The following is an 18,506-nucleotide window of genomic DNA, read 5'->3' on the forward strand; positions in this document are numbered from 1 at the left end:
AAATGTCCATCTGGCATGAACGGACAAGAAATAGAAACAGTGGGAAATGTTCATCTCATTGATAATTACAGACATGTAAACTAAAACCAGTAGAAAGCAATACCGCTTTTCCATTAAATAGGAAAATACGATAAATGGAGACAAATATGTGGCAGGACTTAAAAGAAAGCTGCATAGATTCCTTACTGATGATGTAGTGAAATGAAGAGTTCTATATTTCTTGAAGCATTTTGGTAGTCTGTCGAGTCATGAATTATGAAATCATGAAAGTGATCAGGCGCCTGTACCAGCCTCACCTACTGTGGGAAAGATATACAGCCAGGGATCTTGAAAGGGAAAAAACTCTTTCAAAGATATTTAGCACCATGGCATATATTAATACTAAAACCAGGAAACTGCCCATATGATATACCTAATATTTGAATAAACTAAAAAAGTGGTACAGTAATGTGGTAGAATATACCTATATATAAATACATATTCATATATATATATATATATATATACATATATATATATATTAGAAGACACCAATATGAAGAATTTGCAGATCTATAGAAAGATGTATATGAGGCAAAAAACAAAAATTATACATATATACATTGAGAGCCAAACTGTAAAATTATTTCTCTATAGCCAGACTGTGGAGGATTTAGAGATGGAAACAGTTGATTTTTCAGGGTAAAGGTTTTCTGATTTAATTGTACTAAAATGATCTTGGAGCTTGTTAAACCTTGAGGGTATCTGGAATGGGGGTTCAGGAATCTGCATTTTTAAAAAGCCCCCAGGTAATTCTAACAGAGTGATCAGTGGCAATACTTTGATAAACATTTATTTAGTGTTCTGGGTGTTGGAAGTAATTTTTAGTTCCCTTTTGTGTCCATATTTTTACATATACTAGTACATCATAAAATATTAAACAGTACATTTTAAGCATTCAATAGATTCAACTTATTAATAATGAATATGTCCAGACATATACTTGGGAGACTGACAAATTCCATCAATGTATGTATAGCACATAATTTCCCCCAGAAAATGAAAACGCTTTAACCAGAGAACAAAGCCAGTTGAGATGCAGGCTGCTGGGCAGCAGGCCAGGCTCAGTCAGCAGTGGAGCCCTGCCTCCCTACCACTCACCATCCCAACCCCACACCAGGAAAATCACTAAGGATCGCAGGACACTCATTAGTAGCAGTTGACAAGTGACCACTCCCTCCTGGATATATTTTATTCGTTGACTTCCAGGACACCATGCCCTCTTAGCTATCCTCCGACTGCACTGGCGATTCCTTCTTAGTCCTCTTTGCTGTTCTCCCAGATCCCTCATTGGGGCCATGGACATCTCATTTCTATCTAGTTACTCCCTGGGTGATCTCAACAGTTTTGCAGCCTGAAATATCACCTACATGGCAGAACCTGGACCTAAACACTGAACTTCTATGTCCCATTGCTTACTTAACAACTTCCTTTGTTTCTTTTTCCCTCGCTCACATTCTACTCAGCCACGCTGACTTTCATGTTACTACTCAATATATGCAGCGTCCTCCTGGTCTGGAGCTTTTGAAATGGCTGTTCCCTCTGTGTGGGATGACTTTCCCTTCACCACATATCTACATGTTACTTCTATCACCTGCTAAAGTTGTTAGATGTCATCTTCAGAATGAGATGACTACGATTGAAAAACTATACCAACCCACACAGCTCCAGTAGCCCAATCACCTCCTTACCCTGCCCAATCACCCTCTAACATAAATAGTGTGTAGCCCTAGCTGGTTTGGCTCAGTGGATAGGGCGTCGGCCTTCGAACTGTAGGGTCCTGAGTTTGATTCTGATTGCAGGCTCAATCCCCAGTAGGGGGTGTGCAGGAGTCAGCCAATCAATGATTCTCTCTCATCATTGATGTTTCTCTCTCTCTCTCTCTCTCTCTCTCTCTCTCTCTCGCTCGCTCTCCCTTCCAATCTGAAATCAATGAAAACATTTTTAAAAATAAAATAAAAAATAAAAATAAATAGTGTGTAGTTATTCATTATGTTTACATTTTCAGTCTTCCCTACACTAGAATATAAGCTACACAAGCAGGGGAATTGTTTGTCATCATTGCCTCTTTTGTTCATGATATATCACAAGTACCTAAACAGTGGCTGACATATAGCATCACTGAATAAATTTATTTGGTGAATGAGTGCCATCCTAAGTGTCAGAGCCACATAATATCAAGGCTCTACTAAACAAAGTAATTTCATTTAATGATGTTATCATCCCTCAAAAAGATATAACTTTCTGTTAGTGTCCTTCTCCAGTTCAATTGTAGATATATTCAAATGCAATTTAACATCCTAATCATAGCAAACTGGAGAAATAGGAGGAAGTTGTACATTTCTGCCACAAGATGTATCTAAGTCAAGAGTCTCACTTGAATGCTTGTGGCAGGCAAAGCATTGAGTACCTATCGTTAAAGAACCATTCACGCATCCCAAGGGCCCTTCTCTTTTGATAATGCCTCACCCGGCACCCTAAGGTCACTTGAAGCTATTATCAACTTTGTATCGTAGGAGCCCCAGGTACATCGGAAGCTAGAAGCTTGAAGCAACTAGAAAAACACCTTTGCCTACTGCTATTCTCCCCATTCTTCCTACTCATCTTGGCTTCATAACACTCACAAAGTTTTGTTGCATTAAGTTGTCTACTTCCTTTTGTTCCTTACTAGCCTGCCTGTCTTCTTGACAGCATGGCACCTACACAACACCTGGCAGCACATGGTGATTGCACGATAAACAGTCACAGAATCAGTGAATGATTCAGAGTGTCTTAAGGTCAGAGATGCATTACAAACAGAAACTAAAGTATTAATAGAACATAGAGTTAATGAAAGCATTAATAAATCACACAAGGATGTAATTATGCAAATATAGAAGATCCTACATTTTCATTCCTTCGTTAGCCAAAAAAAAAGTACCTTCACTTCTAGCTATTCACCATCAAAGTAGTTGTGGGCGTATATAAGTAAAAATCCAGCATTCCTATAAAGAATGTTTAGAGTGCTAATAAAAGACCTGGATTAGATTTGAGTCCTGACTCAATTCAGTTATATAACTTTGGACAAACATTTAGCCTTCCAAATCTCAGGTTTCTCACCTGTGAAATGGGAATAATATTGCTGTTTACCTTCAGTACACTGTTGTAAGGGTCAAATGAGACTAAGTCTGAAACATTTCTTTGATGTATAAAAATAATTATTTTTCACATTTATTCTCTTTCTACTTTCCCTCAGTTTTCAGTTACTCAGAAAAAAGCACTTAAAGAACTATTGTATAATTCAGATTTTTACTTAAGTCTTATATAATAAATACTATGAACTCTTCATAAAAAAAGAGGCTAAAGAATCTGTAGTATATCCCTTTTCCATTTGCCCAATCCTCCTTGAGTTAACAACTTTAAAGATATTATCAAGCCTTCTTTTAATATTTTCCTTATACAAACATTTTTCTCCTGTATTGGTTAATAGAGTGAAGAGCTTGGGTAAAAAAAAAAATGCCCAAGTCTAATCCTGACTAATTTTTTTATGTCTTTATTGTTTAAAGTATTACATATGTCCCCCATTCCCCCCCCCATTGCCCCATGATAGCCCACCCTGCCCCTACTTCAGGCTTCCACCACCCTATTTTCTGTGTCCATGGGTTATGCATATATGCATATAAGTTCTTTGACTGATCTCTTCCCACCCACCCACCAACCCACCCCTGCCTTCCCTCTAAGATTCGACAGTCTGTTCCATGCTTCTATGTCTCTAGGTCTATTTTGTTCAACAGTTTATTTTATTTATTAGATTCCACATATGAATGAGATCATGTGATACTTGTCTTTCTCTGACTGGCTCATTTCACTTAGCATAATACTCTCCAGGTCCCTTCATGCTGTCTCAAAGGGTAAGAGATTCTTCTTGTTCACTGCTGCATAGTATTCCATGGTATAAATCTACCACAGCTTTTTAATCTACTCATCTACTAATGGTCACTTGGGCTGTTTCCAGATCTTAGCTATTGTAAATTATGCTGCTATGAACATAGGGGTGCATACATTCTTTCTTATTGGTGCTTTGGGTTTCTTAGGATATATTCCTAGAAGTAGGATCATTGGGTCAAAAGGCAGTTCCATATTTAACTTTTTGAGGAAATTCCATACTGTTTTCCACAGTGGCTGCACCAGTCTGCATCCCCACCAGCAGTGTACTAGGGTTCCCTTTTCTCCGCGTCCTCGTCAGCACAATCATGACTAATTTTGACATATTTCCAAATCCTGAATAAATACAACAATTCTCTAACTGGATATTGCTGATAAAGGAAAAATAAGCAAATTTGTTTCCTATTATTTTCCATATGAAATACCGAAGCTCATTTTCAGATTTCACACTACATACAGTATCTCTTGTCTAATGCAATTCCTTCCTTTGCGATTCCTCACCATAGCCCTTGTTAGCTGACTTTGTATTTCTCACCATTTTCCTACTTCAGAAACAAATAAGAAAAAAAAAATCCTTGGGGTCACTGGAGAATATATTATTAACAGGGATATTTTAACTCCATTTAACACTAGTGATTACATTTAAAGATTGTACAAAATGCCCAGGAACTAAAATGTAATTGCTACATTTCATGTAAATTTTAACCATAACAAGAAAAACAAACAAACAATGAATGATTCTAGCATATCAAGATACATAGTGGTAATACACAGCAACTAGATGCACTTTTTAAATAAAAATAAATTAACTCTAAAAAAATCCTCTCCAAAAGTTAATGTTGTGAAATGTAAAAACAAAACAAGAAAATAAACTATGGCAAAAGCCACTTGCTTACCTGACTAATGTCACTCATCCAGGCAGCTTTCTCCTGGCGTGAAGGTGCTAGCAAGACTACAGTGAAAGGGGCGGCACCAGGAGGCTCCACCACTATTTTAAAATCCAGGTGTCCAAACACTTGCCCAGAACCTTTGGCTTCAACACACATAAACCAAACAATTAGATGTGAATGCAAAATCTGAGTAACAGCTGCTTCCACGTAGTTCTAGTAATACGATCAGTGTCCAAGTCCAGAATCTCATTTCAGCGATATGGCACTTCGCCAGCATGGGGGAGGCTTTGCTAAGCTCGTAAGCAGGTAAAAAGCTGAGGTCAGTAGGTTACCCAGGGCTACAATCCTGGTATCCTTTTCATTTCGTGGTTTGTTTTGTTTTGTGCTTTAATTTCCATAATCTACAGAGTTCCAATGCTCTAATATAATTCCTTTCTTTTCTGCCTAACACTGAAAAGTCATTATTGTGAGACAAATTCAGTAAAATGTGAATTCCCAAAGATGATTTAACAAGGTTTACAGGTTAGATGGTTCAACAGAATTTTTCATATAGAAATGACTTCAGGGAGTTTATTCTCAGCATCTCTACTGCCTCCTTACTTAGCTTTTCTTAGCTATAAAAAATAAAAACCATAGGAATGTTTAATTCTAATGTAATTCTAAGTGATAGAATGTGACTTACAGTCATCATCGCTTGCATCTGACTCCTCAATCAAGGTACATTCTATTAGAGAGAGAACCCCACCTGTCTGGAAAGAGCCAATTTTCCATTAAGAGACTTGAGAATCATGCAGAGGTTCAGAAGCTCTGATTTGCAAATCTTATACTCAAGTTGCCACAGCAGAAAGCATAGCAATTCTACATCATAAATAAGTTTTTATACATTCCAAAATGAAATTTACATGTGTAAAAACAATTGAGCTCATTTAACTTCATGATTCTTCTCCTCAAACCACTCTCGCTCCCAATGTTTATGAAATTTAGCAAGTCAGTCTATGGCAACTAGATGGTCCGTAGGGGCCCTTGAGAGTGCAGCTCAGCAAATGCTGAGCTCATTAACCAGGAGGTGACTGGAGCAGTAGAAAGCCAATATTTTCAGGCACTAATAACAGAAGGTATACATAGGCAAATCATTCCTGCCAAGGGCCAGAAAGTAAATCTTTGAGGTTTTGCAAGCATCTGATTTCTATTGTAGCTACTCAAATCTGCCATTTTAAGAAGCATGAAAGCAGACCCAGATAAAATGTAAACAAGTGACTATGGCTGTGTTCAATAAAACTTTATTAACAAAAATAGGCACTGTAATAATTTGACAAGATTTTTATAGCTCAGTAGTCATCAACTAGTAATAATTTTGTCCAAGTTAGGATTTTAATTGCACTTCCTAATGTTAATGCACATTTAAATTTCTATTACTGTAGATCCAAGTGACAACATAGTAAATGTCAAGGTTGGTAACTGTACATTGCCTCACTCTGCAATTGTGATAACGTTTTGTGATACCAGGCATGGGAAAGTCATAATTAAATTAACCTGAATGTCTTTTGAAACATAAATAAAATAAACATGTAAAACCAGTACCTTGAGCAGATGCAGCTTTCCTCCTGAACTTCTTGTGCAAATTAAAAAGTGTTTTGTAAATAAGAAGCATTGTCTTTCTCCTTCCTTTTTCAAAGACAATGAACCCAGGCGAACTTTACTAAGTTTCCCCTTCTCAACGGAAGGTACTTGAATAAGAGAACCTGGTGATCAGGAAAATGGAGAATACACAGCAATTAAAATTGTGTGAAGTGATAGCCCTTCCTGATGCAATCAACACCAATGATTCACTGGATACACCATTGGAACAAGTAAATTCCCTACATTCTGAGAGAAGAAACAATATATTGTGTTTTAAGAGTCACACTAATTCCTACTATTTTTATAAAACACTTTAGATTTGATTACTCATCTCTAAGTGGGAAAATAAGTTTGAAAGAAAGCCAAACTGAATTCAAAGAATGAGGATTGGATCTCAATCAACTGATTAATTTAACAGTAAGATACATATTGTATAGTCACATCTATATATATAAAAAGCCAGCTATCAGAACACCCACTTGGGCCAGCGAACCGGCTCGATCAGGGGGCGGGGCCTGATCAGGGGGCGGGGCCAGCTGGCCAACCTCCTGCAGCCCCTCCTGCCAGCCGGCCCCACCCTAATCAGTCTCTCCCACACTGATCAACGGCAGGGCAGCCGGCCAACACCACCCCCCGACCCCCGTGGCCCTTCCCCCTGGCAGGCACTGCTCCTGATGGCTCCCACCACCCCATGGGACCACAGCTCCTCCCCCCAGCTGGCCCTGCCCCTGGTCACACCTCCCTACTCCAATAGGGGGTGGGGCTGGCCGGCCAATCTCCCATGGCCCTTCTTCTGGCCACTGGCCCCCGGTAGGACCAGCCAGCCCACTGCCCACAGCCCCTCTTCATGGCTGTTCCCAACTCCAGTTGGCCCCCCACCCCAATTGGGGGCAGGGCCCACTGGCCAATCACCCGTGGCCCTTCCCCCTAGCCGGCCCGGCCCTGATTGGGCCCTGATCAGGGAAGGCCGCTGGCCAACCTCCCGCCATATCCTCCTCCCGACAGGCCCAGCCCCGATTCGCCCCGATTAGGGCCAGGCTGGCCAGACCTCACCCGTGCACAAATTCATGCACTGGGCCTCTAGTATGGTAATAAAATAACATAGTAGAAAGCATAAAGAGTTTAGTCTTCCTGAAGCACTGAAGGAAGATAAATAGTATATTGTTAGAATTTACGTAGTATTTAAAAAATAGAATATTCAATACGTGTATATTATAACAATATACAAATTACACAATTTAGCACCATCTAGTTAACTTGAGGACTATTTTTAAAGGACAGTTATTTCAGGTTACATTTATTTTTATTTACTTTATTTTATTTTTTATTTAAATTTATTGAGTGACATTGCTTTAATAAAAGTATATAGGTTTCAGTTGTACAATTCTATAATACATCATCCCTGTTGCATTGTGTATTTACCACCCAAAGTCAAGATTCCTTCCATCATTATTTATCCCCCTTATACCCTCGTCTACCTCCCCCCAGCCCTCTTCCCCTCTGGGAATCACCATGCTGTTGTCTGTGTCTATGAGGTTTTCTTTTTGGGTTTTTGTTTGTTTGTTTGTTTGTTGTTTGCTTAATCCCTTCACCTTCAGGTTACATTTAAACTGTGCAACAAAAATTCTTTGTGGAATCAAAATGGAAAAGAAACCACATAAAGTCTATACCCAGGGCATTCTTGTGAGCAAAACTATCTTCCATTCCATGTGAGAAGCTCTGCATAGACTTTATATAATCTCACCCTAATAATGACATCCCTCACCCCACAAATAAAATTCCAATATAAATTAAATATGAAACCCCAAAATACTAAGATCTGTGCAAATACCTTGCCTCTGACTTCTGAAATGGCCTGAGCCAGTATTATTTCTATTATTGGTTTAATCTACAATTTACCCAAAATGCAGCCTTAGAAAGGCTCAGATCAGCCTCTTGAGAACCATTCAATGCATCCTGCCCCCTTAAATATTAACAGTGGGTCATCTCTAAGAGGTGAGGTTGCAGGCAACCCTATTTTCTTTTTCATACATTTTTTAGGTTCCATGATATTTTTTTAATGAGCACAGAATAAAGTGAACAGAAAAGCAGTAAATTCTTCAAAGATACAAAATTGTAAAACTATGATTGTGGGTCACAAAATGTTCACATTAACATATGAATATTCCAAATAGCATCTACTTTTTAACAAAGATCTAAAGGTGTACAGGTGGTAAAGGGCTCAAAGCTTCCATGCCCAGATTTTATCTATTTAGGTGAGTGTTAGGTAAGACTGCTTGACAGAGAGAGTAGGCAGCTATTAGGGCCTCAAAAATAGCATGGAAACCATCCTGGGGAGGGCATGGGCCTGGGGAGCAGAGGGTGGGAGAAGGCTTGATTCCATTGAAGGGAACAGACAAGAGGAGAGTGAATGAGAGAGGTGGCAAAGGTGGGAGCAAACTGGCAAAGAACAAAGTCAGTAATTAAGTTTCAAGTGTAAAGAAGGGACGGGGAAAGCTCAAGGCGGAACGCTTAGAGAAGTAGATGAGCAAGTAATTGCAGCAAAAAGATTGTACTCATGGGACTTACAGGATGGAATTAAGCCAGAGGAGATCTTTCAGATGACCTGGGTCTCCTACCATTTTACAGAAAGGGAAACTGAGGCCTGAGAGGCTAAACTGCTCTCAGGGCGGCATGGCCAGGACACAGCAGTGGATTCAGCATCGTAAAAACTGAAATCTGGAAATGGAATGGACGGGAAAAGGCAGTAACTTCCAGCTTTGCCATGAGTGGAAATGCTGGATCATATGGTAGTTCTATTTTTAATTTTTTGGGGAACCTCCATACTGTTATCCATAGTGGCTGCACCAAATTACAATCCCACCAATAGCACACAGGGTTCCCTTTTCTCCACGTTCACCACAGCATTTTTTATCTCTTGTCTCTTTGATGATATAATGCCATTAATCTTAATTCCACTCAGTAGTGAAAAAGAATGAAGAGTAATTTCCAGGTTATTGGGTTAGACATTTGAGAAGACGTAAGTATTGCTAGACCCCATGTTACAATTTCAAAGAACACTGAAAGTACATGATTTTGAGTGTGGGAATGCTTAAGGTACCAGAGAAGCCCATGGCTCATTCTCAGTGCATTTTGCTCTGAATTTAGGCTCCTTTATTTAATTTTCTTGATTCACATTTCTATAAGGCAATGTTGAATCTGCATAATGGATTTTATACAAAATGTCAATTTGGAGTGGCTTGATCTTTTACTAAATTTCATATATATTTTATGTTATCAAAAATAGAAACATTTCAAAATGTTTGGATCTTGGTGGGGGGTTTTTGTTAATCCTCACTCGAGGATATTTTATCCATTGATTTTTAAAATATATATATTTTTATTGATTTCAGAGAGGAAGGGAGAGGGAGAGAGAGATAGAAACATCAATGATGAGAGAGAAGCATTGATCGGCTGCCTCCTGCACGCCCCATATTGGGGATTGAGTCCACAACCTAGGCATGTGCCCTTGACTGGAATTGAACCTAGGACCCTTTAGTCCACAGGCCAATGCTCTATCCTCTGAGCCAAACCGGCTAGGGCTCCATTGATTTTTAGAGAGAGTGGAAAGGAGGATGGGAGAGAGAGGAGAGAGAGAGAGAGAGAAAGAGAGAGAGAGAGAGAGAGAGAGAGAGAGAGAGAGAGAGAGAGAGAGAAACATCAATGTGAGACATATCAATTGGTTGCCTCCTGCATGTGTCCTGACCGGGGCTGGGAATTGAACCTGCAACCCAGGTACATGCCCTTCACTGGGAATTGAACTTGAGAACCTTTAGTGCACAGGCAGATACTCTAACCACTTAGCAACACAGCCCAGGGCTGGATCTTGGTTTTTAAAGTTTACATCATAATTTCATAGGCATTAGTTTATGTGCTTTTGTGAGCATTAGCTCCTTTAACCTTCAGGAGAACTCTACTAGTAAAAGATAAACAACTTAAGGAGATATAACTGAGGCAAAGAGAGGTTAATTAAATTGCCCAATATCATACAGCAAAAACATGGAGAAGACAGGATTTGACCTTCAGTGACATGGCTATATTATCTTCCTATTATTGTCTCAGATACTTATACATTTATTTATTGAAGAAACTTTGAATAGATTTTGGAAAATGAATGACAGTGTCAGACCACTGCTATGATACATTTTGCATCCTATTCATTAACTATTTAATAATTGGAATCAATTTATAATAATAAAAGGGTAATATGCAAATTAACTGAATGGCAGAACGACCGGTCACCATGATGTGCACTGACCACCAGGGGGCAGACGCCTCAATGAGAAGCAGGGCTGAAGGCTGGTGAGTACAGCGGCGGTGGCGGGAGCCTCTCCTGCCTCTGTGGCAGCACTAAGGATGTCCGACTGCTGGCTTAGGCCCACTCCCTGCAGGCCTAAGCCATCAGTAGGACATCCCCCAAGGGGCTCCTAGACTGTGAGAGAGCGTAGGCCGGCCTGAGGGACCCCTGCCCCCAAGTGCATGAATGTTGTGCACTGAGCTTCTAGTTTATAATAAAACTTCTGTTATTTCAATTACTAAATGCTCATGGACTAACATTTAAGATTAGCTAATGCCCTTATTCTGAAGAGGCCTTTCAGAGAATCTGGATGATTTATTTTTTCTAGTCCTCAAAATAAAATAAAAAATGTCATTTAAGATTGAAACCGTGCACATGTGCACTTGCACAAACACATGCACATACACACCACACTGAAGTAGACCTTTTATCATCCTTAACAGTAAATAACACAAATACTAACACACAATTAGAGATAAATTGTAGTACATTTCATAGAAAATAGAATCCCTCAAAGTTTAAAAGAATTTTTAAAAAACCCACCTCAATGGGTTTTAAAGCCTGCTAAGGGTATTTAGTAAAAGTGATAATAGACACAACCAAACCAAAACAATGCAAACTTTCCAGACTATCTGTAATTCAATTACTTCCTACTTTCAGATTAAGGTCTGACTTTTTAAAACCACCTTTATTGAATAATTCCTAAACAGACGAACCAAACCAAACAATACAGAAAAATACTGCTGAAAAGCAAATCAATGAATCAACATCAACCCAATAATAACATCAGATATATTAATAGCTGACAGGAGTGCCTTAAACGTGTGATACAGAACAATCGATAAATAACATCTGGACTTGAGTCAAAGGGAGAGGTGGCTCATGATTGATTTTCTTCCAGGTGCCATGGGGAAAAAAAATGATTTATTCAATATATTTAACCTTCGGGCAGTTTTCATTATAGATGTTTTTTACAAACTTGGATAAAAATAGTCTAAGTTTGTAGAAATATACTAAATGGTTATGTATAATCATCCTTCGCAATCAAAATTCCTTTCAGAAATCAGAGAAATAATAGTTAGAGAAACTCTTGTTTCCATTCCCACATATTATATAGCTCAAGTCAATTCGTATTTTTCAGTATACTCTAAACACAAGAAAAATACAAAAGAAGACACCTTCCAACCCAAGCTGCAATTGAACAAGCGATTCCATTTAATCCCATGCCCATCATCCAGGTGTCATGGAAAGCGCTGTACCAGGCAAGAGAGAATTCACAGGCACTGCCCTTCAGAATTCTAATTCCTGGGAGAGACAGGCATGCAGACATGGACTTATAATACACAAGAGCCTGAAACACATGCACCCGGAGCAAAGGGCCTTGGGAACGATGAGGAAGGTAAATTCATCCTAACTGCATGGGAGGGGACGAGAAGAAGCAGAAAAGTTAAAAAGGCTTACTTGGATGTGTCTGACCTCAGCCTGGTAGGACAAGTAGACCGTTAAGAGGCACGAAAGAGATGGGTAAGGGCATTCCCGGTCGCCAGGCTGGCGGACAACACACTAAGGACACCGAGGCAGGGAAGTGCCGGGAAGGCAGGAGCTGATATGGGGCACAGTCTGTGCAGGGCAACAGAGGGGACATGCAGAAGGCCTGGTGTTGTTAGCATTATACTCCACTATTGTTATTTTTTAAATTAATAGCGAAAGCCAAAAATGAGAAAAGGTATCATTTCCTACATTATACTTCCAAACTTTAACATCTGTGTGATTTCTCTCTTTGTAAATAAATAATGGAAAGTAGAACTGCATGTGTTACGTTTTTGAAGTACTCTGTGCAAAAATTAATGTGCACAGCACAAATGTTTGGTTTGATGAGGTAAACAATAGTTTAAGCAGCACATTTTGGTACGCCACAGCAATGCAAATTATCTTCAAACAATACTGAAATATTGTAAACAGAAATTACGTTAAAGGCTAGTCCCAAATTTCTGTGCCGCTTCTCACCAGGTTCAAAATGATACATGTGTACAATACACTGTCTCACATCAATTCCATGAGGCATGCTCCCCTCCCCGGGACGCCTCAGCTCTTAGAAATAATCTGGGATGTGGTTTACTTTCTGCACTTTGTGAGAGCCGCGAAGAGATATGCACCACTAGGCTCTTCTTTCTCCATGGTTTCCAGCACAAGTATCTTGAGCTCTTCAAAAGCTCAGTTTACGGGGTGATGCTACCAAAGCACACCCCACAAACAAGATGCCTTCGCCACTTCCAAAGGTTGGCAGGGGTTAGCGTGACATTTCCTGGTAACTGGAGCCACCAGCTGACTCGAACATCGCATGCGAGGCCTCCAGAAGTGCTGATGAAAAATGGGGACAGGAGACCGCTGTTTTCACTTCGGACACTGTCCCCACTGCCACCTGGAAGGGCTTTAAGTAACGCAACTTTCTCTCGGGCCTCTGCCTGGGTGTCGTCACCACCTGGCACGGACACTCCCATCGGCCAGACGGGTCTGTCCTCACTGGAGCTGCAGAGAACGGGTCTGTCCTCACTGGAGCTGCAGGGAACGTCTGGCCCACTGAGGAGGAGAGTCGGTCAGAACGTAAGGGACTCTGCCACTCCTGCTGTGCTATGAGTGTGTTGCTGTTTTTCGTGGCCCCTGAAAAGAGACAGCACGAAGGTGGGCCTCGACCACCGCCTCCCTCAAGACCATGGGGAGATCCTGCAGGAACCGCATTAATCACACAGCTAAACCAAGCCGGCTCCCAAAGGCTTTCCTGGATCTGATAATGTAACAAACGCAGAGACCACTCAGATGGTGGGTGCGCAGCATGAGGACGTACCTTGGCGGATGAAAGTTTGGCTGGTGTCCAGCAAAATGTCACAGCCCTCCACGATCATTCTTTCTATGGCAAGGTTCTTCCTTATGTTTTCAGTGTCACTCACTTCATCGTGCATTATCCTGTCGGACAGGACACAGACAGGATCACTGTCAGAGATCTTTGTATTGCCCTGGCCCATCAACAAAGAGCCCCACCTGGGAACGTGTATCAATGTAAGTGGGGCTGTGAGGGAAGCAGACTGGAAGTCCCGGCCTCAACAAGCCATGACCCAAAGCAAGGCCAATGTACACCATGATTACAGATCAGCGGGTCAGTGATCAGGGAGTACCCTGGGAATGCTGCTGGTAAATGCAACAGGAAAGCAACATATTATTTTCTGAAAAGCTTTCAATGAAGATTGAAATTAGGGTGCCATTTCTTAGAGGCAGAGTAAATTAGAAACCTTTATACCATTTATCCCAGATAAGCTAAAGGAACACAGATATAAATAACTGTCTGAAACACTGAAATGCTACTGATAAATCCAAGATATACATTCTCTAGCTCCCTGGCAAATATGAATACAAAAATGCAACAAAAAGTCATTTTTCTATTATGCTGAAAGAAATGTGAACATTCTCCACCTTAATCCAAAGTACACCTGATCTCAAGGCTATCATTAAACTTTCAGGTGAATCTGAGAAACTGTGTGTCTTGCCTCTTGTTCCCTAGACATACAATTAGGTTTCCACAAAAGACTAACTTGCTGCTTTCCCGGAACAGGCTGCTATTCTAGGTTCTCTGCATACCTGGACAGGTCCTCCAGTTTTGATTTTGCAAATTCCAGACTCTTCCTCTCCACATGCTCATGGGGTGTATGAGCGAGCAGTTCATGAATTGTGATGATATACCTGGGGATCTAAATGCAAACAAAGGCCAGTGTGAGCATGAGGTGAGGATCAGTAACACCGGGACATTCTCTTCTATGCCTTCATCACTTCCAAGAAGTTCGTCTCTACTCTTATGGTTGCAATTGTTTTACAAACATTTTTTTTAAGAAATACATGAGTGGGGGAGTGGGGGGTAATGGGGGGGTAAGGATACATATGTAATACCTTAATCAATAAAGAAGAAAAAAAATAAATATATTTTAAAACATTTAAAATGAACTACATTTCAACCATCACACACACACACACACACACACACACACACACACACAGACACGCAAATTCCCCAGGAACACATGAAAAGAGTAATAAAGTATTGTTACTGTTTCTTTAGATTTTTTAATATAACCATACATTTCTTAATCATAATTTTTGAAAATTGGTTCATAGGGAAACAGATATAGTTATCATCAAGTCACTAGAGTCTGTATGTTATATATATTTGTCTGTTTATAATTTTTTTTTAAATTGACAATCCTACTGTAACGTTCTCTTTACCAGGTAAGAATTGAAACTTGGGCCTCGGCCAGTGTGGCTCAGTTGGTTGGGCATTGTCCCATGCACCAAAAGGTTGCTGGTTTGATTCCTGGTCCGGGCACATGCCCGGGTTACAGGCTCTATCCCAGGTAGGGGGAGTGCAGGAGGCAGCCAATCAATGTTCAGCTCTCACACATCAATGTCTCTATCTATCTATTTATCTATCTATCTCTCTTCCCCCTCTCTCCCCCCTTCCTCTTTCTCTAAAAATCAATATTTATAAAAAAAAGAATTAAAATTTGGGAGAAGATATGTTCACCCTTGTTATATTCTGATCCTCCTTCCAGCAGTAAAAAGTATTGTTTAATGAGGTTACTTACTTGTACTTTTGTTTACAGACTACCCACATTCTGCCAAAGGCACAAGAAACTCCACCAACCCTCTGAAGGTTTTAATAGACCATAGCAGAGCTTTAACTCAAATTTCAGTGATTCAACGTATTTAAATTTTACTGGCTTAGAAACTAAAGTTTGTTAGAAATCAGGGGCAGAGGGTTTAATTTTAATCACATACATGAACAATAGCTACCATAACACGGCTCACTGTGAGTCAGATCAGGTGGTCAAGGTTTACATGTGCATATAATCCTCCAACAACATAAGATTCCTTCCCATTTTACATATAAGGAAACGAAGTGTGGAAAGGTCAGTAATTTTCCCAATGTGGCCTCATAGTAAATGGCAGAGCCAGCCATGAGCCCAGCTCTGCCCAGTGCACTAGCCCAGTAAGTCTGCTCCAGGACTGGGTTCTCACTCAACACCTGAAAGCACCCCCAAGAATGAAGGAAGTAAAAGTTTCTCAGGGCCCCGTGGGTAGCTCTTGCATCCTGACCTGACATGGTGTTGGTGCGTCTCTCCACAGATCTGCTTTTGCTCTCTTGGCAGTGGTGGCCTTCACTGGGTAATTTACTAACATTTACTGGATGCCCACATTTACGTGTGAAGCACAGAGGGCAGCACCATCAACACAGACATCAATCTGCAGCTCCTACTCGGGATCACATCCTAGGGAATGCCATCAAGTCAAGGTTTCAGCAGTGCTACAGACTCCCCTAGTCATGGCAGGTGGGGAATAGCAGACCCTTCTCTCTGAAGGCTTGCTGCCTCCCACCCCGTAGACTTCTCAGCGAGACAACCTGTAGGGCTGTGCCATCTGGTGAAGCTCCTGGGGTAAGTATACTTTTCAATACCCCTTCCTCATAATCCCATGATTGATTAAAGTTTTCTTCTAAGTTAGTAGTCCACAAAGAAATCACCAGCTAAGGTACTCAGTTTTTCATAACAAAGAGGGCAGGAGTGGGAGAGCCTGACTACTTATAGTACACTGGAACCTCACTAAACTGAGTTTAGTCAATACCTCCATGATCCTCCCCCATTAATTCCATCTATTTTAGAGAGCTCCCTGGCTGAGGTTCAAGAGAATAGATTTGAAATTTAGTAACTGGCCTTTTCCACAAGAAAGCGAAGGAACAAACATGCCTGAAACTGCCAAAAAGTGGGCAAGGAACGTTCTGCAGAGAAGTGGAAGGCTCTCCCAAGAGCTTATCTGTATATTCAAGTGCTGATTATAAATCTGTTCCCCCAAAACCCAAGAATCACAGAAAGTACTGTCTAGATCAGTGGTTTTCAACCTTTTTCATCTCATAACACACATAAACTAATTACTAAAATTCTGTGGCACACCAAAAAATTCATTATATCTTTTGCCGATCTGACAAAAAATATATAGGTATAATTTTGATTCATTCACACCGGATGGCTATTGTTGTGTTAGCTGTAGTCATTTTTTAAATTTGACAATCTAAGGGAAAAGAGGTCAGTGCCCCTGACTAAATTAGTCAGGTATTGCGCCTTTTAAAAATTCTTGCGGCACACCAGTTGAAATCACTGATCTAGGTGAATCATCATTCCGCTTTCAGTTGTGGAACAATACTTGTTACTTTATAGACATTAATTAGTTTGTTCTCCAATAACCATAAACAGGTGTCTACTTTCTGGTGAACATCTAACGGTGCTGGTCTCACCAGAAGCAGATTTCATGATCAGCTTACCTGTGGATTTATGAGCAGCTGAGGCCAATTTAAACAGTTCTAGACAAGCCACTGTCTTTGCAAAATAAAAATTATGTTAATGACTACATTGTTTTCCATAACAAATTTCTTGACAACACTTGGATTTGCTTATCTGACAGTTCAATTGAGGATACTAGTATATTCACTGTATCATCCGAATTCTACAATTCCTCTGTGTTTCCATAGTTCAACGTAGTTCATTAACCCCAGCAATTGACTTACTGGACAAGGGGCCCAGGAAGAGGTAGAATATAATACTTTTCTACACATCCACAGGCTAAAAGTTGCCAATCACCTCTCCCCTTTCTCTGCTCCACACCAACCTCTGTCCCCATATACAGGCTCCAAAAAAAAAAAAAAATCTGGTGGTATGAACTAGGCTCATCTCTTCCAATGTTGCTATATAGCAAAAAACTGAAATGTGCCACCCTCATCCCAAGGTGTCCAGCCTACACCAGAGCAAGGCAGAAGTGCCACTGCTAATACAATGTATGCAGAGGGACATAGATGTGCCTCGACCATCTGAGAGAGCCAGTGCCTCATGACTATTTCACCTCATTAGTGAAAGGACCAACGGAGAACAAGAAGAGTAGAATGGACATGGGCCTAGCAACAAAAACCTTTCAACTTCTAGAAAGAGCAACCCCACCCCCAAGTGTTCCATGTGTCACTTTAGAGAGACAGTAGGAGGGAGAGACACCAGATGAACAAGACAGAGGAGAGACATCAATGAGGATGAGGCCCTTGGGCAGCAAACTCTGATGATTTTCCCTCTTGGTCTATTCAAAATAGTTATAAGGAAGCAAAATAGTTATGAGGAAGCAAATAAATAAAGAGCACAATTCTGTGCTCTTTCAATTTGCCCATTTCTTGCAGTTGGACCAGTTCTGGCCAAATTCTTTAAATTTGAGGTTTCTCCCAGAGCAAGCAATGGCTCCCATAAGCTGAGGCTTTTGGTTACCCTGGTCTGGACGAAGCCAGAGAATCTCAACATCTGACCCTTCAGCTAAATTCTAGGGTTTGGGGCCACCAACGTCTTGGCAGAGGCGGAGAGGGTTAGGGCCTAGACTAACACCACCATGTAGTTACCCAACCAAACTTTCAGAACCAGTGTAATGCGAGTGGTATCACAGAGTCAGAGAGCTAGTGCCTGGGAGATAATCACAGCTCAGCTGCCTCAATTTTGAGATCTAGAAATGGAGGTTTAGATTGGTTCAATTATTTTTCCCAAAGCTATGACTAAAGGGTAAGCAAGACATCCAGGTCTCCTGAAGATTCCCAGTCCAATAGTCCTTGTCTGTATTATGGGAAGTCC

The 18,506-nt window shown here is 40.6% G+C and overlaps 1 protein-coding gene across 2 annotated transcripts in view; it reads right to left on the bottom strand.

Annotated features, from left to right (window-relative positions):
• The window catches only part of RASGRF2 (Ras protein specific guanine nucleotide releasing factor 2), a gene marked incomplete at its 5' end in the record, with an annotated part of 181,093 nt that overhangs the window by 81,409 nt on the left and 81,178 nt on the right, over positions 1 to 18,506 (bottom strand). For both annotated transcript variants that reach the window (XM_079798359.1, XM_079798358.1), the window contains 5 exons: positions 4,860 to 4,996; positions 5,536 to 5,602; positions 6,435 to 6,595; positions 13,655 to 13,773; positions 14,443 to 14,552. In XM_079798359.1, coding sequence (XP_079654485.1) covers positions 4,860 to 4,996; positions 5,536 to 5,602; positions 6,435 to 6,595; positions 13,655 to 13,773; positions 14,443 to 14,552 — 594 coding nt within the window. The remainder of the gene's footprint in view (positions 1 to 4,859; positions 4,997 to 5,535; positions 5,603 to 6,434; positions 6,596 to 13,654; positions 13,774 to 14,442; positions 14,553 to 18,506) is intronic.

Source organism: Cnephaeus nilssonii (assembly GCF_951640355.1).
Source record: "Cnephaeus nilssonii genome assembly, chromosome: 2".
Classification (NCBI taxonomy): domain Eukaryota; kingdom Metazoa; phylum Chordata; class Mammalia; order Chiroptera; family Vespertilionidae; genus Cnephaeus; species Cnephaeus nilssonii.